At 40.6% G+C, this 24,144-nt stretch overlaps 2 protein-coding genes across 5 annotated transcripts in view; both read left to right on the top strand.

Annotated features, from left to right (window-relative positions):
- Positions 1-18,837, top strand: part of csnk1g2b (casein kinase 1, gamma 2b) — a 29,348-nt gene extending 10,511 nt beyond the window's left edge. For 2 of the 4 annotated variants that reach the window (XM_028403290.1, XM_028403291.1), the window contains exons 3-11: positions 3,488-3,557; positions 9,600-9,748; positions 10,509-10,743; positions 11,144-11,229; positions 12,672-12,756; positions 12,845-12,993; positions 13,133-13,216; positions 15,486-15,592; positions 15,903-18,837. In XM_028403290.1, the coding sequence (XP_028259091.1) occupies positions 3,488-3,557; positions 9,600-9,748; positions 10,509-10,743; positions 11,144-11,229; positions 12,672-12,756; positions 12,845-12,993; positions 13,133-13,216; positions 15,486-15,592; positions 15,903-15,957 (1,020 nt within the window). In that variant the 3' untranslated portion in view covers positions 15,958-18,837. Of the gene's footprint in view, positions 1-3,487; positions 3,558-9,599; positions 9,749-10,508; positions 10,744-11,143; positions 11,230-12,671; positions 12,757-12,844; positions 12,994-13,132; positions 13,217-14,532; positions 14,635-15,485; positions 15,593-15,902 lie in introns of all 4 variants that reach the window. The other 2 variants (XM_028403293.1, XM_028403292.1) reach the window with 2 other exon arrangements.
- A 429-nt stretch (positions 18,838-19,266) lies between these two features.
- mfsd12b (major facilitator superfamily domain containing 12b) lies at positions 19,267-23,917 on the top strand. Its single transcript, XM_028404355.1, has 10 exons — positions 19,267-19,447; positions 19,765-19,975; positions 20,368-20,500; positions 20,576-20,761; positions 20,853-20,945; positions 21,038-21,130; positions 21,338-21,511; positions 21,877-21,971; positions 22,411-22,532; positions 23,901-23,917. The coding sequence occupies exons 1-10, from the start codon at positions 19,267-19,269 to the stop codon at positions 23,915-23,917; spliced, it is 1,305 nt and encodes a 434-aa protein (XP_028260156.1).
- The last annotated feature ends 227 nt before the right edge of the window (positions 23,918-24,144 follow it).

The raw sequence follows: 24,144 nt of genomic DNA, 5'->3' as shown, positions 1-24,144 counted from the left end.
GTTTTTTTGCATGTTAGTTTCTATCATTTTTTTCTTTTTCTGATTGCATCCATCATTTATAGTTTCCTTTTATCCTCTTCTTCTGGTGACTCTTATTGCATCCAGTTGCTGAGGTCAGTTCTGATCTTTCTCAGCTGTGTTGGAGCAGAGATCAGATTTAGCCATGATGACATCATATGCAGAGTTGGTTAATCCCAGGAAAAGGACTTTGTGTGGTGCTGATGGCTTGCTCCATCCAGGCAAGTCATTGGTGGTTACCGCAGGCTGAAATGCAGAAACCACCACCTAATCCGTGATGACATAATCACATATTTTGCACAAGCTTCAAGTGTTTTAAGAGTGATCCTTGAAATGGCATGTAGCGTTTCATCTCATCGCCCATCCTGGCTGTTATAGCAACAGGATTTGATTTTACTCGGGTTGATAGCACTACTATCAACAAATCTGTAAGCTTATTAGCAGTGAGCACAAGCTAATGTAAGACATTTATCATTGTTTATATTCCCCTTCAATCGCCAGAGTAATTTTACTATTACTATTTTACTGTTTCATTATTATAACCTAATACATCACAGAAGCGGTCACTAATTTTAGGACATATTATTGTGTCTTCCTAGTAGCTAGTGTCATGACGGTACCTAATAAAGATTAATTTATGTTACCAAACTGAGTAAGCTTGTGAAATTTCATCTCTCCCTTAGAATGCAGCTGTGACTTAATTGTGGTCTAGAATATAGGTTCCCATGAAGCTGAAATTCCCTTTTTTTTCTTGATTCAAAGCAGATCCCTATCATATAAAGACAATTGAACCCACATGGCTGCAGTGTGGAACAGCTGAGGTGGAGAGGTTACTGTAGCAGCAGGTCAGACAGGGAAGGGCCCTTCTGGCCTGTCGGTCAGCTGCCCTGGACACAGGCCAGCACACTTGGCAAAATGCTGTTCTGCTGCATGATACCACACACAGTGACCACAACTTAAGTAACAAACAAATAAATGTTAAGGGCTAAATCATAAAGTTTATTATTATGCGACTAGCTGGTATATTTCTAGATATAATTTAAGGTGAAACACACCCTACATCTACTCCACTTTATTATTTTGCTTCTGAAGGGTTAGCCCTCTAATGCCACAGTTACATTAGCACCTATTCTGAGCATGTTTGCATAGGAAGCATATCATAAGTACACAGCCATACTCAGCCCATCTGGAATAGAGATGACTCTTAAGTACGTAAAGCTGCCATAAGCCTCTGTTTCCTATTGTAAGCTGTTTTAAAGGGTCCTGTGGTTTGATGCCATCTGTTTTTATTCATTATTTATATATTTCATATATTTTTTTCTTCCCCGTCGTCTCTGGCGTGGCATGACTTGTGTGAGACGTGCTTGTTGTCCGTTTGTATGTGGGAGGTTGGTGACGCTACAGCAGTTCCCCACTCCACCTCTCTGACTAGTCACGTGTCTGCTTCCCACAGGCTTCCACTCCTCTGCATAGCCTCCCGTCTTCCACTCTCAACTTCTATTTCTACAATAGCCTATTGCTTCTCAGGCCATCTTCTGTGTTAACATTAGGCACGTGATTCTGAAATGTATAGAAAACCATGTAGGTAGTGTCAGAGAGATTACCAACAGGCACTGTAGATTATATCAATCAGCTTTATTATGTCATTTTGAAGTCTGTTCAAATGACTATAAGCTTAATAGCAGAATTATCTAACCACATCACATTCAGAAGGTTGAAGCGAGGCAACTGGACTTGTAAAGTTTTCTTGAAGATGTTTCGCTGCTCCTCCAAGCAGCTTCATTAGTTCTAACTTTTGAATTTCCCCATGTGGCTTCCTAGTAAATGCCACTCCTGCATGAAGTAGAAGAATCCATCATAGTAAATTAACAGAATGCAGAGAAATGCTCAAGAAGTCTGGGATAAATAACTTGTCTATGGTGAGGATATGCATGTCTGTTGCTTGAAAATGCCCCTAATTCTATCATTTAATTATGATTATTAGGAAGATTTGTATTTTCTCTCAAAACCCTTCATTAAACCAGGAGCTACGTGGGTGGTAGTGGGGCTTAAAGCAACAGTAAAACAAGGTCGAGCTGTGTTTTTTATTTATTTATTCTGCCTAACCTTCTAAACTGTATGAAGCAACAGTAAACAAAAACCACAGTGGTATTTTATAGCTCTGAGAGTGGTTGTCATAAAAGCATGGAAAGTCCCTCACTATGCTGAATGTGGCTCATATTCTGCGTTCTCTCTCCTATGTGCTAGCAGGGTACCAGAGGAGAAAACACTTCTTATTTGATAAAGGCCTAATGGAGTGAATGTGGCAGCTTAACAGCCTTTCAGCTCTCAGTTTCTATCATTTAAAAGTGCTTTGGAATTAGATGCACATGGGAAACTTGTACTAAGATTAAATCTTACTTAAGCAAAAGGTTGCTAGGCTAAAAAAAGTTTTTGGCACTTTCATAGTTTTGTGTGTAGATTAACAAATTTAACACAGAGAGGAACTAAATGCAAGAGTTACAAATAGTTTGTTGAATCTGCACGCCATGCTTGACCTTGTTGGATGTTTTCATTTTAGATTATTTTCCTGCATAACAAAGTTTTTTTTTTTTTTTTTAAGTTTTGGAAAAAAATCGCTTTGTTTGTCTGTGAATAACTGTGACTAATTGACTAGTTACTAGCACTTGTGCTTTCATCACTAATTTACAGTTTACTAAACAATAGAGTTTAATCTTGTGACTTATGACAAAAGGGAGCTCTAAGTTTTGAACCCATGTAAAGTCTGCATTAATTATCAGGGCTGCAAAAGGAGACTGCATTCTGTTGGTGTGGACAAGGGCTTTAGCACAGGCTGAGACACAGCTATTAAAGATTAGGGGAAGGCATTAAGTTGGCTGTGTGTTTGTTCTATCCTCTGCACGTTTGTCTATAATGCCCTTGTCATGTTGCGAGTGGGGTTAATCAGATTACATTTTAGGTTGTAAAGCTGAAGCTTGAGATATAATGAACAATATGTTCTGGTGGTTGATTATCAGCCCTGTCATCACAAAAGCCTGCTGTACACCAGCTGGATCTGCTCCTCATCCTCTCTCAAGTCTGACAAGGGACTTAATTAATGTTCTATTAGGCTTTAAAATACTAAAAACTTTGTACTGTAGGTATTTCAGTGCACTGTGAGGTCATCATGGTGATGTGAATGCATGGTTGTCACTCACAAGCTACTTTCTTCACTTGGGGTAAGACTCCTAAGAGAGTCATTTGTTCTTTTGTGGTGTTGTAGCAAGTCTATAATTTCCATTCACACTATTGATGTTTTAAAATTTCCTCAATTATAGGAGAGCTTCTATTTTCCCCACTGATAATGCTGAAGGCAGAGTTAACTGAAGCAAACAATCAGCATGTCATTGTACATTCCTGCACATATTGTGTGATGACTGATTTCATGCAGTGTAATATTTAACAGTGTCATTCCTCTCCTCTCTTCCAGGAACCTATAAAGTCCAGGGCACCACAGCTCCATTTGGAGTATAGATTTTACAAACAGTTGGGAAATTCAGGTAAGACAAACGCAGCCCTGAACAAATGGCATATAATGTAAGTAACACTGGTTTGGACTGGGTAGCAAGTGAAAATTCACACTCTATATTCAGAAACACACACAGCCAATCACAGTTGGATAAATGTGAAAACACTCTTCACATGTGAAAATGACTTCCTCTCACATGTTTTCAGCTTGTTTTTGTTGTGGAGATGTTGAAAAAGCAGCATTATTATTATCACAATCATCTTATGATATTTCATTTTGGTAAATAAAAAGCATTGGTGTTATATCTAGGAAGAAATAATAGCTACATTTTAGTGAACATAGTTTAATACAGATGTTGGATTTACAGTATAGTTGGTGTGCAGCTATTGTTTTCATGTGGACTTGTTTCCTCTATGTATTCAGTTGGCAGTCTCTTTCCGTCTCTGTAATGTGACACCTCTGTTTTAATATTTACAGTATCTACACATCCCAGACACATCTCCATTCTCCTTAAAGCTGAATTTCATTGTATATGTTTCTTTATCTTCCTACATTCATACTATGCTTTTATAGCCCACTTCTGATATTTCTAATTCCCCCTCAGATGTACCCATAGTCTTTTCTCTCCTACAACACTGCCCAGAGCATGCTGATGTGCTATGATGCATGGCAGTGGCTCCAGGGCAGCAGCTCTTTGATCCGTCTGGCTGACCAGGGAGGCAGCAAAGTTAGGCGGATATAAGGGACTTTATTTCTTTCCCAGCAATGCCTGCCTGCCCGGGTTGTGTGGAAGGAGTCACCTGTCACGTTTGTTTAAGATAAGGGGTGGCAGGTGTTTGTTTAGGTTAGTTGTCTCATAATGGTTATGGCACAATATATTATACAAGAACTATGTGCAAATAGGTCCCCACAACATGGTTGAATTTACAAGAGCAAAAGATACAGACAAGAGGTCTGTACCGTCTCCCACTCTTGCTGTTTTTCGTGCTGCAACCACCCACACCCACATGTCCCTTTCAGTTATTTTTTGTGTCTGATCCCAGACCAAGTCATTTATAATTCAGTGTATACTGATATAAAGTCCCAATTTGCATTTATTACATAATTTACCCTAAAGTAAGCTCACTTGCTCTCTGATAATCTGCATAAGAGATGAGTTTTGTCTTTGGTGTCATTGGTGGTGAAGTCATGCAGTTGAAGCCAGTGCAGTCTGATACAACAGGCCTGCCGTAAATCTTGTTATAAAGGATAATATCCAGGTTTGGTTAAAACAGTTTAGCAGATACTGTGGCAGCGATATTCTGGAGTGTGCAGTTTTGTAACTGTTGTATTGTATTACATTCTACTGACACGGGTGTTTCTATTTTGGCCACTCTGTTCATATGAATGGGGATATTCTAAACAGAAACTGGATGAAGAAAATTTGACTAGACTCCATTCCAAAATACTCATGAAACCGAATGTACACGTGATGGTTTTTAAAGCTACCGGTACATTGTTTTATCTGAGTGTGTAATATTGAAATGGAAAAAAAAAATCTTACTCTGCACATTTATGAGGGCAGTTGTGCTTGTCATTCTAACACTATTGAGGAGTAATGTTAGGTCCTCTTATTGCAGTGGATACTCTCCACTCTGTCAGCTGAAATGCGGGTGCGTGTCTTGGTCTAATTTAGTGACACGTGCCAGCTTCTTGGCTCCTTGTGCCACAGCAAAAGCCCTCGTGTTGATAAGGAGGTGGGGCATTCGGGCAGTCCTTGACTATTTATAGCTGGCCATCTACAAGCATTCAGGGCCATTATGGTGTCTACTTGGATCACTTCCTTAGTCTCCCTGGTCACACTACCCTCTTCCTCGGTGATTGACTGCGTGCTGCCAGCACATTGCAGTGAAGCATTCTTTACGTTGCCTCCCTGGCTGGGTGTTTCCTGCTTTTCTTAATGGCTGTTATTGTTTTAATCTGCCATACTGATCTGTCAGCTAATCTTACACAATGCATGCTCACATATACATAATTGTAGCAGGCGACTCCTCCAGTTTCAGCTTGTCTTTCTCTGGCGTTGTTGATGCATGTAACACATCTAAGTCATCCCTTCTTCTCCTGAGACCACTGATGGCTTAGGTCTGTGGTTATGTTTTTATATTATAAATATTTAACAGATTTGTTCCTTTTCGCAGAACAGACAATTTACACAGGTACGGTGCAAGTTTACAGATACACGGAAATATCTACAAATCATAACATCAATGTTGATATGATTTTTGCCAGGAATACTGCAAGTTACGTCGCTGTGTGTGTGTGTGTGTGTGTATGTGTATATATATATAAAAAAGTAAGTACTAAAGTAAGTTATGACACGTACAGAATATGAAGATATATGAATATCTTTTTGACATGCCAGGGGTCTTTCTACTGAAGCATATTGTCTATTTCATCCAAAAAAGCAATGCAGTCACAGTGATCTTTACATTAACATGTACCAGCCATCTTGTTTCAGTCTTTTTAGATTTAATAAAACAAGCAAATATTTATTGCTTGTGATAATCTAGCTACTTTTTTACACATAAAGAAATTGCTCCAGTTCATCAAGTGGCGACAGTATGCACCACTCAATGAGATCATAAGTTATGTCTACCTCTATCTTCCTTGAATATTACAACTCAAATGAACAGACTGAAAGCCACTATAGGATATGACAGGAAGGCTCACTTGACCGTCTAGCAAGAGAGGAATCAAGGCGATAGATTAAATCTACTTATGTTGTCAACTTGGCTAAATGGGGACATGTGACCCTGTTAGTCCTGCCCCCAACCCAAGCCTCAGATATGTCACAGCATGGACTACTCAGTGCTCAACGCCCAGGAGGAGCTTATCTGCACACTGTTAATTCTCTCTTGTCCCAAACTGATCCCAGCTGTTGGCAATCCTGCCTCCCACTTCACAGATTTTTGTGAGAATTTGTCAAAGGATCTTGCATAAAGGTTTCTCCTGGTAACAAGCAATACTACAAATCACCATATGTAGTTATTAAAAATGTGCCAGTGGAAACAAAACAGCTGTGACAGTTGCCACTGGCTATTAGAATTGGAGCCAATGAAGACCTCTGGCCACCATAGTCATTAAACTTGGGAGTATTATTGGAGATAATACCAGGTGTTAATGGGTCTATTCTGCCCAGTGTAAAAGGGGATTCTCACTAAATACTAAAATAGATACAGTACTTTCTCTCTGCTTCTCCAGTGACTATAGTCAGGGTGGTGGCCTTAGATACAATTGTCCACTTTATATAGACCAGCTACCATTTAATGGCTTTTCACAGGCTGATTTGGCTCCTGCCGTCACGCATGTGTGATTGCATGAATGTTGTAATTAGTGTCATGAAATGAGAGGGAGGTCTTTTCACTATTCAGGGATGTTCTTTGGCATGCCTTTGCATATAGACAGACATCAAGCTTTTTGATGGCATGGTGTGCACAGAAGCTGCACTGATCCTTCTGCATAATGATGTTAGACACTCCATCCATGCCATGTTGATGCCACCCACACACTCCACCCAAAAAAAATCGTGTTTTATGTGCTTACTGCTGTGTAGAATTGTCTACATTGGACTGATAAGATTATTTTAACAACTCTGTGCTAAAACTGTGGCGTTGTCAGAAGCTACAGTGCAGCTACACTTCACACAATACAGCAACCACTAAGACACGATGTTGTAAATGTGTGACATTTACAGGTTTAATTAATCAGCTATAACTTTACCCTGTTTTTTTTAACAAGTAGTACATAGTAAATCATTACATTTTATCATGACTCCATTTTAAAAATCCTGTGACTGAAACCAAATTACTAATTTCAGCATGCCAATGTAGGCTTTTCTTGTTACTTTTATGCAAATGTTAGTTTCAGAAAGCAAATTTATTTCTGTGCAGCGTGATATAAACATGCGTGATAGGGAATGACGACAGTTTTCCTATGGCTAAAAAAAGTCTAGGCCATTGTGAGTAGGCTGAGCTCCAGGCTCAGCCTATTGAAGTCCAATTGCTGATCATATTTCAACCTTGTGAGAACATCTTCTGAGTACTAGGTCTAATGGAACTCACTTCTCCTCCTCCCAGTGCACTCCATTCTACCACTCAATCTAAATCTTTAATACTCTCCCTTGCTCCCTGACCGTATCTTCTCTTCTCCAGCCTTTTCTTTGGCCCTTAACTCTGACATTTTATTGTAGGGCAGCATTCTCTTTAGCTACCAAGATGCAGCTTTGCCTATTACTGTGTTGCCTAAGAAGGTCTGCACATAGTACAGTACAGTACAATGGGTTGGATTGTCTCAAATTGTCAAGACAGCGGGGGTCAGAGAGCCACTGATGTAGGCTTGCAGTGAAATCCAGAGCATTTTCAACCATGCTTTACCCACAAAAACCCTGTAACAGCCTGAATTCACAGCAATTATCCCAACAGGGCCCTTATCTTTCTGTTTTATTCATGATGATATAATAACAATTTTCATAAATTTTCATAAAGTTGTACTCCTGGCACAGAACTGCCAGTCAGTTCTGTCGCAGCTGCAATAGAAACAACTAGTCTCACATTGACCAGCAGATTATAATACAAACTGCATTCTCCTCTTGTGATGACTATGCTTTGAATGCCCTCTAGATTTAGGCCAAGTTTGATGAGTCAGCCTCCCAGTGATCACTTGTCACTGCCTCATCTGTCATGGCCATCATTACCAGGGAAATCCTACAGACTAAGTGCAGACAGGTGCACTAAAGCACATGCATATCTATCAGCGGTACCCATCCTCAACTCTTGTCATTGCTCACATTTAGTTACAGTATTTTTTTACACATATACATTAGCTGGGTTCATCTCTTTATCATTAAGGCCTTTTTTAAATGTCATGTGTTAACGCTTAAGTTGGTGGCCTTTTCTGTACTGGTGGTTTTGGTGGTAGAGGAAGTGTTAAGCTACAACTTTCCAAAATGTCCACATTACAGAAACACTGACATTTACAAAATTCCAGATAAACAAGTATGTTTTTGTCACCACTGCATACTACTAATTATCTATTTTCCAGTCAGCTGTTGCTTGGTATTGTCAGTTTAGTCTTACACTACAGTTCACTTTGAAACGGCTAGTTACAGTCGATATTGAGGCCAAGCGAATTTTCCTTTTACAGATATATACTTATATTTTTGGCAAAATTAGTCATAGGTCACTGCCTTATTAAACCCCTAAGAGCATGTTGATGAAGATTCTCAGTCATCCAGGTCTTTTTCATTCAAAGTGGTTGAAGTGAGGCATCTGGATTTGCTCCTCCAAGCAGCTTCATCAGGTCAATCCCTAAAGGGGAACTTTAGTATTGTTGCCACACCCTGTCCCAATGTCAAAACAGTGATAGTGCATGCTGCGAAGTTGATCCTTCCACATTCTTCAGAAGCCCTATACACAACCTTAAAATGGGTGTGGTGCAGTAGTTTGTTTGCAGTAGATACCTTTCCCTTTAATTCTACTGCACATGAAAAGAAGTACCAAGTCATTCTGTTTCTGACAAACCTGTTGAGGTAATCAGACTGATGTGTACATTGTCACTACTGTAGTGTTAATATATACGCTCCTCCTCCTGCTTCTCATGAATGCACTAGGGCACCTTTTGCACAAATACTACAAGTGGGCGGCACAAATGTAACATTGTTTGTGTTCGTGTGTCATATAAAATTGTTATTTCATTGACATCATTGAACACAAAGATTCAGAAGAAACTGGTGCTTAGGCAACACAAAGTTGAGAAACTGACCACATTTTCAGAAAGTTCTTATTAACTTGCATACAACATAACTTTTACAGTGCTGTGCTTGACTCAGTGTGATTCTGGGTACCTTTGTATTTTTCTGTAGTCTTATCTGTGAATGAACCTATGACTGTGAAAGCCATGCTTTAGTGTCCACAGTGATTTTTTTCCCTATATGCCATATTAACCCATAAAGCACTTGTATTGTTGTTATGTAATTTATAGGACACGATTTTACAAAAGCCCATTAACCTCATATGTTGTGTGTATGTCTTCACAGAGGGAATCCCTCAGGTGTACTACTTTGGTCCTTGTGGGAAATACAATGCCATGGTGCTGGAGCTACTCGGGCCCAGTCTAGAAGACCTGTTTGACCTCTGTGACCGCACCTTTTCTCTCAAGACCGTCCTCATGATAGCCATACAGCTGGTAAGGCATATAGATAGAGAAGCCAGCTTCTGTGAACCTTAAATCAAAATATAGTGAAACTATGAATATGTTTGCATAGACACTATAGTTGCTCTGAGTTGAAAATGTATTAATTGTTATTTAAGTCACCATGGTAATGGGTAAGTAAAAAGCTTAAATTAATAAGCGTCAGTGCACGTTTATTAAAAACGCAGCAGCAGTGGTCAATAAGGTATTCCTGCTGCATTTTATTCAGCATATAGCCATCTCATTCATCATTTATTAGACTTAGATTTCCTTAATGGATGATGAAGTGCTGGAATCTGTCAGTTATACAATAAATATTTAATTATATAGCTATTAATCAGCTGTAACCTGACTGAGACAAAGCAGCAACCATACGTACAAAATATAGCTCAAATTGTTATGTCATTACTTTCAGACCTATTATTGTGCTGTCGTAGTCCAACCCAGTACTAATGGTTATTTCAGTAAAAAACATCAAACCTAATAGTGGATCTATTAGAAGTAAAGATCCATAAACCTCCAAACGAATTCATATCTTTGATTTGAGTCTTCTGACATTTACTTCCACTACTTGTATCAATGACTCACTATATCTGCTCTGTGGAATACACACCAGGTATATGGATTTGTAACAAAAGTAAACAAATATGCAATAGTGTAAAACGTTGGAATATATGCTAATGGTTAATAAAAAATTGCAAACAGCAAATAAACACTAAAAATCCTAATATTAATCTGTTGACTGCTTGTCTAGATAACACGGATGGAGTATGTCCACACCAAGAGTCTGATCTACAGAGACGTGAAGCCAGAAAATTTTCTTGTTGGGCGGCCGGGAAGCAAGAGGCAGCACACCATTCACATTATTGACTTTGGTCTGGCCAAAGAATACATAGACCCTGAGACCAAAAAACACATCCCCTACCGGGAGCACAAGAGTCTGACCGGAACAGCACGCTACATGAGCATCAACACACACCTGGGAAAGGGTAAGACATGTCTCAGAATCTGGTTTTAAAGGCCTTTTTTCAATTTGAACAGGCAAGCAACACATGACTGACAGATTTAACTTTGTAGGTGGTCAGCGTAGGTTCTGTATATGTTTCTTTATAATTTTGGGTTATTTCCTCCTATTCTGATTTCCTTTCATGGAGAGTCAAAAGTGCATATCTTAAGTCATACCAATCACTTTTGGGTGGTCATTTCACTGATTAGCGCTCTAGGGCTAATCAGGAGGTTGAGTGTTTGGATGGAAGGAAAAGCTGGTTCTTTACTGGACAGATTGGCCTTTCAGAACTCTAAACATCTTCTCTCCAGCTGTCTGTTACTTTTCCTACAAAAGGAAGTTGTTTCTGACACTTAACATAATTATCTCTCTTTTAACTCCAGAGCAAAGCAGAAGGGATGATTTGGAGGCACTGGGTCACATGTTCATGTACTTCCTCCGAGGTAGCCTCCCCTGGCAGGGCCTAAAGGTACTGTACTGTATTATTTGATATCATCCGCACGTTGGCGCTTGCTGATATACATCAGACTCCTGTAATCCTCTTTAATGCTTAGCATACCTTTCCCTCTTGCACTCCAAAGTACAGTATCTCTTTCATGCCCATCATCCAGACATGACCTTAGAGACAGAGAGCCCGGTGTTTACAACAGTGTCCTCTCACACTGGTGACATTTCAAGGTCTCCCATTAATGTGTCTGTTAGTAGTTGAACATCAAAGACTAAGAAGCACCTTTAGCCTCACTCAGACACAGAGACCATTCATACCTCTTTTCTAATTTGCTGGTGATAACACAAATATTATGTCATTAGAAGTGATGGTGAATGAAAACAACATATTTGTAATGACACACAGCCGATGCCTCATGTCCCTTTTCATGTCATTATGCAACAAAAAGCATATCCACACTTTTTTTTATCAGGCAGTTGAAGAGTAAGAGCTCAGAAATTACTGCCTCAGTGACAGAAGCCTGGGGAGCGGATTATAGCTGGGTATTGAGTTGCTGGGCTTTTTGAAGGCATCAGTATCAAAGGTGTACATAGAATAGACTAGAAGACAAGACACCTCATCTGAACATTTGCTGTGTGGGAGGAAGCTCTTGGTAGATGAATGTGAGGGATGTATAAATGTGGGGGATGTTGGATTGCTCAGGCCAGAACAAGCCCTCACGAACATACAACATGAGAGTTTGCACTAGGATGTAATGAAACACTGTATGAGCTAGTTATGGAGCTCAAATGGACAACACACACATTTAGATAGGACAACAAACCAGTGGTATACAGTGATCCTGTTAATGTCTATAACTTTAAACTGGTACTAAATCTTTGTAACACACAAGATCTATTCAGAGCCACAATTTGTCCCCAGATAGGACTGTGTTGGCCCAGACATGTCAACAAAAACAAATACATTCTCTTTAATAAGATGAAGATGAAAAAAAAGTGGTATGTGTGTCATTCACTTGCTTTTGTCACTTCCATTTCTCCTCTCATCAGCTGGTTTAAACAACCAATAAGCGTCATCTCTCTCGGAGAGGCTCAGCCTTTGGTTTATAAGGCTCAACTGCCTAAAAGCTGCCAGCAGCTCCGACTAGTGCCAACAGTGCTGGACGCACCATAAAACCCAGATCTGTAGATGCTCACCAAAATTGTCCCGATAATACTCTGATTATGCTTTGTTTATTGTTTTACTGAACAAGCTTTTTCTAAAGCTAAAGTGCCTCATCAGATTTGCCCTTTGTGCTGTACTCATCATTCTAATGACTAAAGAATAACTTGCCAGAGAATTTGCTTCTGTCTGCAGCTGACGTGCCTTTTTATTTGAATATTGCAGTTCTTCATGTATACTTCATACAACTGTGTATTTATTATCTTAGGTATAACATGAATTATAACGTTCTCCTCCTGCAGGCTGACACTCTGAAGGAGAGGTATCAGAAGATTGGAGACACCAAACGAGCAACACCGATCGAAGTTCTTTGTGAAAGCTTCCCTGGTCAGTAGAACCAACATGTTTTCCTTTTGGTGTATTATTCAATGACTTTATTTGTTTTCATGTGACTGTTTGTTCTTTTTTGTAACAGAAGAGATGGCCACCTACCTGCGCTACGTGAGGAGGCTGGACTTCTTTGAGAAGCCTGATTATGATTACTTGAGGAAACTCTTCACTGATCTGTTTGACAGGAACGGCTACGTCTTTGACTATGAATATGACTGGGTCGGCAAATCACTTGTGAGTGCCTTGTATCCACTTGTCCTGTCTCGTCTTTTGCCCTTTGGATTGGTCTCTCAATTCCCATGGCTGCAAAACCATGTTTATGATCAGTTTATATTGTCGTCAGTTGACAGTGAAGTGTCTGTGTTTCTTACAGCCCACACCGATAGGCCCTATCCCCAGTGACACACCCCTGCAGCCCAGCAGCAGAGACAAAGCACAACAGCAGACCAAAAACCAGGTGAGGGTGTCAACATAAGAAACGGCAAACACCACACCCATCTTCCAACTTGACTGACTGACTGACCAACCTACCACCCCTGTCATTCAAGTTCTGCTGCCTGGCCACTCTTGTAGTAGCCAACTGTAAGCAACTTCCTGGAGAAACTGGCTGCTGCTCAGTTCAGAGTCTCTTTCATTCCTGTTTAGCATTCCTTTTATAGTAACCCCAAGACAATCAAGAGTGTTTAAACATAATTTGTCTTTATTAGTAAATGAACTGCACAGTCATGAAGGGGGATTCTTCTGTTCCAGCTGTGAAAAAAGCACCGTTTTTGGCTTCAGTTAATTCTTCACACCTTGCCACTCTAAGCTCAAGTCATTGCATGCATGAGTTGAAAATGCATATTGCATTGTTCATACCAGTAATGACAAGCTAAATGCTTAGTGTGTGACAAAGTGTAGACTTTTTGTTTTTGTTGTGATAGCATGCTATCCAAGCCTTGTTTGAATAGTTTTAAAACATCTATAAAAAAAAAAATTCTTAAACTTAAATAATGGCACAAACCATGCTGTACTTGATAAAGTCTGATTCATCATTTTTGCAAAGCTGCGCAGGGAGTGGATGCAATTTTATGATTGACTTATTACTGTGGACTCTAGCCTCTGTTTACTGCTCTGCATTTAATGTGATTGGCTTGTTAAGACCTTGCCACCTATAAAAGCTTGCAAACCTGTAAAAACCTGTAACATCCTGTTTGAAACAGTCGGCCATATCAGAGGATAGTCTCACTATCAGTCTGTAGTTACCGCTCAAACCTATAGAAGGAAAGAAGAAAGGAAAGCACAGTGTTATATTGTCACCCCTCAGTTTAAGTAGTCCTGTTGCTATCTAAGTACCTGATGGCATAGATTATCATCTGTGTTGTATTGGATATGCAGTGCTAGCTGAGTTGATCAAGGCTTTTTTCTTTTACTCCTGCATGACTATATTAGTGTGTTGATCTGTGCTTCACATGAAATTTTTGCTTCCCTCTACTCCTCTATTAACATAGTTCGTCTTAACAAGCCTGCTTCTGCTTGAGAGATGTCTTCTATAATTTTTTTGTTTTTGTTCCTTTTTTTGTTTTTATTCACTCCCCCCACCACCTCCTCTTTGTCACTTTTCCTTCCACATCCCCACCCACCCCACCCCCCGTGCCACAACATTGCTTCCCTCACCCCCCTGACCCATCACCCCAACCTCAACTTTCTCCTCTACCTCCCCCTCCCCCTCCCCCCCCTTTCTCACTACGTCACAAACACCTGCCCTCAACCCCTTTTGCTCTTTGCGTCAAGTCGCCTGAGCCCAAAGGAAGTGAGTCTCAGCCCACTCCAGTGACCAATAAGGAGACTCTGGGGTCGCACCTCACAGCTGAGCGGCTGGGGGGCTCTGTTCAGGTACTGCTGCTGCTGCTGCTGCTACTACTGCTGCTGCTCTGATGGCTAATGCATGAAGCCATATAGTTTTGTATGTGTCTGACCCCCCCTCACTGACTCCACACTGCCTGCCTGTTACGTGCTGCCGTCCTGACTCTTTGTGTGTTTGCATCAGACAGTGTGTGTGTCAGTGCTCTGCCTGTTGCTCTCACTGCTGGATTTGTCTTGTCCACTTGTAGGCTGCTCGCAGTAAAGGCCACGCAAAGATCATTTTCAGCAGTATGCAAACATCAGAAAACACAGATTAGCAAAGAACAGAAAGGCCATTCACAGCTCATTGTCATCTTGTTAATAATTAGAAAATGGAAGAGCTGTCTAAACCATAAACACTTTTTTGTTCCATATGTACATTTAAATCAAAAGGCTATTTATATTTCAAAAGTCTGGAGAAGTCTCCATAGTACATGTGGTACAAACATGCCACCCAGTGTTGGCTGATAGTACTGCAGCTTTTAAAGTGTAGGTTCACATATTGTTCCAAAAGTGGTTTTGTTCCTCTTGTTTATGTAACCATCATTAGATCACTTTCCATAGGCAGCAGTATAACCTCATAACAAGGAGGAAATGTTGGAGGAACCAGCAAGCAAATTCTTTCACACTGTTTTCTGACATCATAAAAATGTGTGAACCTATCCTTTATATTTCTATGAAGTTGCTTTAGTTGGCTCACTCCGATTGAACGTATCTAAGGCTGAGAAACTGAAGATAATCAGGGTTACACACATATTTATACAAATGTCCACCCTCACCTTGTATCGATGCCTCAGAGTGTCTGTGTGTGAGCAGTCTGGTGTCCTTCTGTAACGGTGCAGGTGATGAGCTCAACGAATGGCGAGCTGAACACGGATGACCCCACAGCCGGACACTCCAATGCCCCCATCACCGCTCCCACCGAGGTTGAAGTGGCTGATGAAACCAAGTACGATTTTTAAAAACTCTTGCATTCTCCAAGCGACATCTAGACTTACAAAAACAAGTTTCCTTGTGTACATGGCCCTTTCATTTCCATTTACATGACAGTTTTAATTATTTGCAATTTAAAAAAGCAGTTGTTTATTGATTATTTAAATATTTCTAAATAATTATTACAGCGCTAAAGAAAGTAAGATTTGAGAAATATTTATTGAACCCAACCAAAACCAAATGGTGTGTGTGAATCACTGTATTGATCTCATGTGTATAGATCCATCCGTTTTGCTATATCAAACTTTTCCTCTCTTGTTCTGCAGGTGCTGTTGTTTCTTCAAAAGGAGAAAGAGGAAAGCCCTCCAGAGGCACAAGTGAAAAAAGAAAACAAGGAGAGAACTTGAAACATTGTGATCACTGTCAAGTTTTAAATGGAAGCAACTACACAGACCCTCCCCCGTTCCTTCTCTCTATTCAGCTCCTCCTCCTCCTCCCTCCTAACTCCTATTCCCTCACCTTCTCCTCCCTGTCACCATTTACCTCTTCCCCGCCCCCCTTCGCACTCTCTCTTCCTCATCCTCAGTGCTCTCTGGCTACTGGCAGGATAAAGGAATGTTGCAGTCCTACTGACTCCACAACAGACTTTTGATTCCTTTACAGGTGGAAATTAAGCGTACCTGCATTACAATGGGGCGGGGGGGCTTGAGAAAAAGTAAAAAAGCTGTAACAATGAAACCCGAATACCGTGGCGTGAATATGAAAAAAGATACTGTTTGAAACAGTTGTTGTATTCTAGATTCCATAAAGAACGTGTATTGTTCGAACAGTCAGCTGTTGATCGGGGAAAACCATAAAAGTGGTGTGAGTGAAAGAAATCTGCTCCTTAGGAACCTGTTAATTTTTTTTTCTTTGGTGTGTATTTTGGGATCAAGGTAAAGAGGAAAAAGCTGAACTATGCTGATGTTAAATTGGAGAGACGAAAGGAAGCATTTCATCTATAAAAACAGAATCTGGAGGATTTTTATGTATTTTCTTTTCTTTTCTTTAATTTTTTTTGTAAGTGAATCCTCAGTTTTTCGAAGTCAACCCTGCATTGAAAAGTTATTTTTATGTTGTAGTGTTCTGGCGTTCAGTTCTTTCCTCACTCTCTGGCTTTCTTTTGTCTGTCAACGTGAACTTTGTAGCACAGTCACTGGCCTCAGGTACTGTGGAAGGATGAGAGAAACAGATATTAAGCTTTCTTATTATTATTATTGCACTTTTGGAAAAAAAAAGAAAACAATTACAGTGGAAAACTTTAGGTTTGAAGTTAACAAATAAGAAAACAGCTTAATAAAGACTGATCTAGGAAGAGTCCTTCACAACGCTTATATCTGAGTTATGGCTGAAAAAATGTTGACAATTTACATGAAAAGAAAAAAAAGATATGTCTTTTGAATTTTATTTCTTACATCAAAATAATTTCCAAGGAAATCATAGTTTGTGCCTTTCTAAGTAAAATGTTTAAAGCTCATGTGAGTGTCCCGCAATGGCATTTTATCTAATCTGACCCAAATGCTCATTGGATTACTGTGTGTGTGTGTGTGTGCATGTGCGCTTGTGTGTTTGCTTGTGTGTGTGTGTGTGTGTGCATGCTTGCAAATCTGGAAGTTTTTGTAAGCAAGAGTGTGTAATGACTGTGCACATCCTTCTTCACTTAAGAACAGTATACATCCCATTCTTCCTCTTCTGCTGCTGCTGCTGCTGCTGTATATCTGCACAGAGGTGGCGTTTAGTTTGGAACCAGGTCAGGTCAACGTGTGTGTGCACGCGCCTGTGTACACTGTGCCAGACCTAACAACAACCCAAATCTGTTTGAGCTGGTGTTTTCATTTTATCTGGAAGGTCACAGGAGGGCGTTCAGCTCAATGAGTGTTTAAAAGGTACATCAGGTCTCTGACAAATTCTGATCAAGCTGTGCCAGACCAGAGAAACAGTTTTCTTCGTTTGACAGCTGCAGTTTCATGTCTCCTGTTCGACAGAGCAGGTTTTATGGCATTTTGTTTTAGGGAGTTTTACTATAACGCTTCCATAACCAGATCAATAAATTCAAGTTTACATTTCCTGATTTTTCAAGCTACAGTGCGAAACTTTTGTCTCCCCCTTCTGGTCATACCAATGTTGATATTACATTAATAATGTAAGATTTGTGGAACTTTTCTCTGTATTTAAAACACCTTTGCAGAGCTTAATTCACAGTTCCATGATGCATCAATCCAGAAATGTACCCGTTTACATCATGGCAACACAGACCACATCCACTGATTAGACCGCTTAGTAGCGTGATGTTTTATTTGTTGTATTTGCAGCTGATGGGAGACAACAGATCATCAAACAAGCTTGCTGACATCAAAGTTTTATTTGAAATGTATTTCCACACCCATGTTTTGTTGCTGGTATTGATGTCGGATCAGTGCTCATACACACTGTGTCCTTGTGCTCAGTAATACGGACAAGCCTGTGGAGGTGATTTGTGTCGGTAACCAGATTTTAAAAAATGATTACTCTGCAAAACAGAGACTTACCTGATTGTGATGGGCTTAATTAGCATTTGACCTTTTAATGAAATCCTAAATAACAAAAAGAAATTTCTCACTATAGCTCAGCAAGTCTAAGATTAATGTAACTGGACAGCATCTTCCTGCACATCTATTTAAAACCTGAATGAATGATAGGGTCTCCTTACAGGGAACCATTTGTTAAACCTCCTCACCATTATGATTCTGTTTAACTTTAGACTGGCTGAGTGCTGTGTCGCTGCTGTATGATGTGTGAATGATGCCCATGTGGAATTCATGTGTCATGAACAGGTGAAGAGAAGCTGGGGTTGTTTTCCATTTTAGGTTTTCAGGCAGTAATGTGAATTTGGGAGAAATGCTGTTAATTTCACCCCAAACAAGGCAAAACAAAGATTCAGTATCATGTCTCAGTGGTAAACCTTTGAAGCTTTTTTTTGTTATAAATCTCTTTTATTTTCTTAAACTGATTTCCGTTATGAAGAGAGGAATGTTTGTTTGTGAACTTTTTGTTTTGTGGGAGATGTGTTTGTATCACTTGCTATAGGTGAAGAAGGAAAAGGAACCGGCTGTATTTTGTAACAGTAACTCATGAGTTTTCAACGCAACACAAGCAGCTTTATTTAGACGACCTGTAAGGCGGGGGCGCCGCACAACTGTAAGTTTGCCGCTGTATAATAATAATAATAATAATAATAATGATTCAAACACATGTTTCCAGAGAGTCTACGCCTTATCCAAAGCGCTATTGACAGCTGAGACGAGCTTTTGTTTTGCGTATTAAGTTATTCCATCAAAAAGCTAAACCGGTTCAGCTGACCAGCGCGGGGACCCAGCTTGGCATTAATCTATCACACCGCGTTTACCGTACATGGTTCATTTTTGGGGATATTTTTGGAGATGCTCAGACCAGGACTGAACTGTGTTTTTTTTTTTTTTTGCTCTATACGTCTCTTAGTGTAACTATTTGCATCATGTATTTGTAAATATGACAACGACAGATCTCTAAATTGTGAATAAAGGACGTTTTATCACAGTCATGGAGCAGTGTGTGCCTGCTGGTCGCTCTTTGTCCGTCTGCAGGCGGATCTGTTACGCATCGGGACACTTTCTGAACGACCTGTGCGCCTCTATGTGGTTCACGTACTTTCTGGTCTACCTCCACTCCGTGCTCGGCTTCCAGAGCACCTATGCGGGCGTGCTGCTCCTGATTGGCCAGGTAGCGGACGGAGTCTGTACGCCTCTGGTTGGATACCAGTCAGACAGGACAGCGGGCGTCCTGAGGTGCAAGAGGAAAACCTGGCATCTTTTGGGCAAGTATTTAAGATGGTGACAGGCCTGCAGAGCGCCCAGTGTGTCCTGGTGTTCAGACGCAGTCATAAAACCAAGTCAATGACTGATGGGATTAATAGAACTGTGTTCAGTTTGGTTGTTGGAGTCAAATTAATGCATCCTCATGCTGCTGGGTTTGTTTCACACTATAGTATGTAGAGACACACAGCTGCAGCCTTTGAATATGTAAAATTCATTCAAATTCAAATGTGTTCAAAGGTTTGTAGAAGTCTCCAGACTCCACCACAGCACACACACTTTCCAGTTATTCTCACCTTTCCACAAACCTGCCTTCCAGGAACCCTCTGCGTCCTTGCGTCCTTCGCCTTCATCTTTATGCCCTGCCTGGCCTGCACCCACCGCAGTCCTCAGTGGGCGCAGATCGTCTACTTCACCCCCTTCATCATCATCTTCCAGTTCGGCTGGGCAGCCACTCAGATCTCCCACCTGTCCCTCATTCCGGAGCTCGTGTCCAAGGAGAGCGCCAAGGTGGAGCTCACCGCTTACAGGTGAGGTGACGTCACGCGGGACGATTTAGACTGATCTTTTTATTGTAAATGATTGAATTTTAATTTCATTTTGAACAATTCAGGGCAGAAAAAAGGACAGCAGAGAGCTCATGGTAATTTAGTGTTTTTGTCCTTATGTTTTTATTATATTCTTCTGAATGCGAAAACAGTTGTTCTACTTGATAGGATACCAGGACCATTAAAAGTATGACAGAAATGTAAAGATTTATTATGTAAGTAGATGAAAATGTGACATGATTTGCTAATATGAAACCACAACAGAGAACCTTGTATTTAACAGGAAAAGGAAGTATTCTGTCATCCACTGCAACTCAACACTGAAAGATATTCATTCTAGCATGCTGGCTTCTCATCTGTTCATTAATTTGCAGGTATGCATTCACTGTCATGGCCAACATCACAGTGTACACTGTGGCCTGGCTGCTCTTCCACTTCCAGTCAGTGCGCAGCGTGGGACAGGCCATCACAGACAGCCTGGGCCAGGTGGACATCCCACTGTTCAGGGTGAGAACAGAGACACCAGAGAGGCTTCATTTCTCTCCGACAGGTTCCACCTGACCATGTTTCGTCTGCTTACAGACGCTGGCTCTCATCGTGATGGGCATCGGGGCGTTGTTCTCTCTGATATTCCATGTGGGCACCAAACAGGAGACGTTGGCTTCAGAGAGAGAGGATCAGCTGCTCGTGCCTTCACCGTCTCAGGAGGCTTTTCCACGTCTTGTGTTTCAGTGGAAGCACTGGCTGAAGGAACCATCCTTCTACCAGGTGACTCTTAAACTTGCATTAATTACTTGCATTGGTTTTTAAATCAGAGCCATGGACAAACTTTGAATCCTGTCCTCTGATTTTTTTCCAGGTGGCTTTTCTCTACATGTCCACCAGACTGATAGTCAACCTGTCTCAGACCTACATCTCTGTTTACCTGACCAACTCACTCATGTTACCAAAGGTTCATCTACATGACCACCACACTCTCAGTGACTTCAGAGAAACATTAGGCTGTATTTTACAAGTAATGTCACTCTTTTCTCCTCTGTGTAGAACTTCATTGCCATCATACCTCTGGTGATGTACGTCAGCGGCTTTGTGTGCTCGCTGGCTATGAAACCAGTCAGCAAGGTTATAGGCATCAGTGTGAGTGTCTCACTGGACCTTCTAGCTTCTCTTAACATGAAGAAACATCTCTGGAGATGTTTAATTGATCATTTAACCTGCTTCATTCTGAGACTGTCTGAGATTCACTCAATGTTACATTACAATGTTATAGTAATCCAAAGTACTCACTCTGAGTAATCTAACAGAAACACCCCTGTATTGATCTGTATGTTAACTTGTTGTCAGATGACGTATTTAGTCGGCCTGCTGCTGGTGCTCTGCTTCGCCACCTGGGTGTTTGTGGACAGCAAACTAGGAGCTAAGAGCATCTACGGAGCTGCAGTGCTGCTGGGAGCCGGCTCAGCCACCATCCTGGTCATGTCTTTGTCCATGACCGCCATGCTCATCGGCGAGCAGACGGTAAGTCCTTTACTAGTGAAGAAATTAATCTGTTTGTTTTCTAATTTACAGATTTCTGCATTTAAAAAAACATAATATTCAAATCACACATTAAACTGACATTTGAAGTGCTCATCCTCACTTTGTGAGTAACTTTTTGAAGTTAATGGCATCAGAAAAATCTTCAATACAAGGCAAATAACTGCCTTTTTGTTTTGAACATTACATCAGAATCAGCTGTCTGTTCACATGGGGGGTCTAATTGTATAAACTTGGTGTGTCACTGGATCAAAGACATAGCAGAAGATGCTGTGAAATTACAGGGTTCATGGTGATCACATCTTCTACTGTGTGTGAGAGTAATAATCTTTTCTTTCATTTGGCAGCAAAGTGGAGCCTTTGTGTATGGATCAATGAGCTTCACAGATAAGGTGGCTAATGGTGTAGGAGTCGTTCTCATCCAGAGCATTCGACCATGCAGGTGAGTCCCTTCTGTGACTGACACTCCACGGCTTGCTCTTCTGACACAAAGGTTTTGTGGAAAATGACATTTCTCATGGAGACAAGGTCACCAGCAACAAAGATTTTAGTGTGTCTTCAACAGCTGTGGTGCTGACAGCATATTAAAGCTGATGTGTTTGCGGCCAAAGATAGAATCGGAAAACTCTGCACTCTTAGTTTTCAGCAATGTCCCACAGTCATTGAACGCGTGGGTCATTTCTTTCTTAGAGGTCAGAAAGTGATTCCTTTTCGCTTTAAAGTTACATATTCATTCAAAGAACACACACCCTTGTTTATGTTTTTCCCCCTTGATTACAGAATCATGAATTTTACAGCCTCACTGTGCACACTTGACCTTTCATCTCCAGCGTTGTAATAAAGGTTCTTTCCTTCTTTTCTTTCCTCCTCTCCACCCACAGCTCACAGTTGTGCTGCCCAGCCTGTGTTTGGTTTTATCGTGATGTCATGGTGACAGTAACCGGGGGCGTTGCTGTGGCTGCATCGCTTTGCCTGTTCACACTTCTAATCTGGCCAATCAGAATACGCACAGATAGAGTCTGTCAGTGATAATGTCTCACCTGCACAGATATTCAGGGTTTGAATATGATGTTAGGAATCAGATATGTTTTGGTTTGCACCTTTTTGTATGTTTAGGCTCATAATTAAATAAACAAACAGAAGTCATGTTATTGCCCTGTGATGGACTGGTGACCTGTCCAGGGTGTACCCCGCCTCTCACCTGTAGATAGCTGGGATAGGCTCGAGCCCCCTGTGACCCTGCACTGTAGGTTGAAGCAGGTTCTGGTGATGGATGGATGGATGGATGGATGGATGGAAGTCATGTTATTCTGTCATTATGGGACTCAGTTAAGGAATGCTGTGGCAGATGCTGCCATCTAGTGGTTTCACTACACACATTTTCTGGTGGAGCTCTGGTGCTCCTGATGATTTAACAAAAAGAACGACTGTAGATGGATGGAGATTTCAAATCTGGTCTAATACAGTACAATAAAGCCATTTATACTTCATCAGGGTACATTAAATCATATGAATAAATCTGCTTTGTACCTCCTTCTGTGAATGAAGCCGAATGTTTTGGCTGACCTGGCAGCACCTGTGGCTGTGATCCAAGAAAATGAACTGGGTGAACTTGTGCACACACACAAGAGCTAACACCTTCCTGACTATTATTATTTGCAGTACTTGCTTTCACCGTGTGCTCTGTAGGAAACAATTAACCGAATGTTGTTGTTAATGTGAATGCAACTTCTACCTTAAACGGGAGACTGAGAGAGTACATGGGAATGGAACTGACTTTTGACTTGTGAAAATAATACATGAAGAATCAATTTAAAGTCACGTTTGATGACATCATATCTGTCTCTGTATGTAATAACTTGATTTAATCATCGCTCATGAACTGCACTTTAATAAAACTGCTTTGTAAAATCTCCACAGGGCAACTCATTACTGACAGGGCAGAAGGCACCGGGAAAAAAAGTCTGCACAAAAAATTTAACTGCAAATCCATAATAAACATACTTCATTTTATTTCTGGTAGTCAAATGAAAAGAAGTCAGTACTTGGATGCCTTGATAAGTCTATATTGACTTAAGGGCAGAACACTGTGACATCTGTCCATTATCATCACTTTAGTCTCTGTTTACAGCCTCTGTTTTGTGTAAAGGATTATAAAATAGATTTTATGCCATGCAGTGAAACTCCTGTGGAGGAACATAACTTGTTGTACACACCAAAATGAGCCACTAAAAAGTGAGGAAACCAAAGAAACCCCCCATATTGTAGCCAAAAATGACACAACAAAGGCTAATTTCCCCTAACTTCTTAAATATATTTATTTAATTAAAAGATGCAACACATTTTTGCACCTTTTATTACTTTCATTGCTTTGTTTTATTTGTTTAAGAACTATATTACCTGGCGGAAGACAATGAAGACAGTCAGTTTTATGACATAGGAAATGGTTGTACGATCATTTTTAGGCGTAATATCTGAATTAAATTTTATTTATCGATTTGTTTTTTTTTTTTGTTTTTTACTGATATACTGTCTGTAGATCCCGCATACCCTCGGGCGCAGAAAGCCTGTCCTCTGGCGGCGGAAACGCGGCAGTGTAGCGGCGTGCTGCGGTG

This window comes from Parambassis ranga, chromosome 4, assembly GCF_900634625.1.
Source record: "Parambassis ranga chromosome 4, fParRan2.1, whole genome shotgun sequence".
NCBI lineage: Eukaryota > Metazoa > Chordata > Actinopteri > Ambassidae > Parambassis > Parambassis ranga.
The sequence above is the reverse complement of the archived record's forward strand: the minus strand, read 5'-3'. Positions and strand labels throughout refer to the sequence as shown.

What these genes read in the sequence shown, in the direction of transcription:
- mfsd12b (XM_028404355.1), top strand. Translation starts at nt 19,267, where the DNA reads ATGTGGTTCACGTACTTTCTGGTCTACCTCCACTCCGTGCTCGGCTTC. An exon ending in GTGGAGCTCACCGCTTACAG is followed by an intron (nt 19,976 to 20,367) that starts GTGAGGTGACGT and finishes ATTAATTTGCAG; the next exon opens with GTATGCATTCACTGTCATGG. An exon ending in TGCTCATCGGCGAGCAGACG is followed by an intron (nt 21,512 to 21,876) that starts GTAAGTCCTTTA and finishes TTCATTTGGCAG; the next exon opens with CAAAGTGGAGCCTTTGTGTA.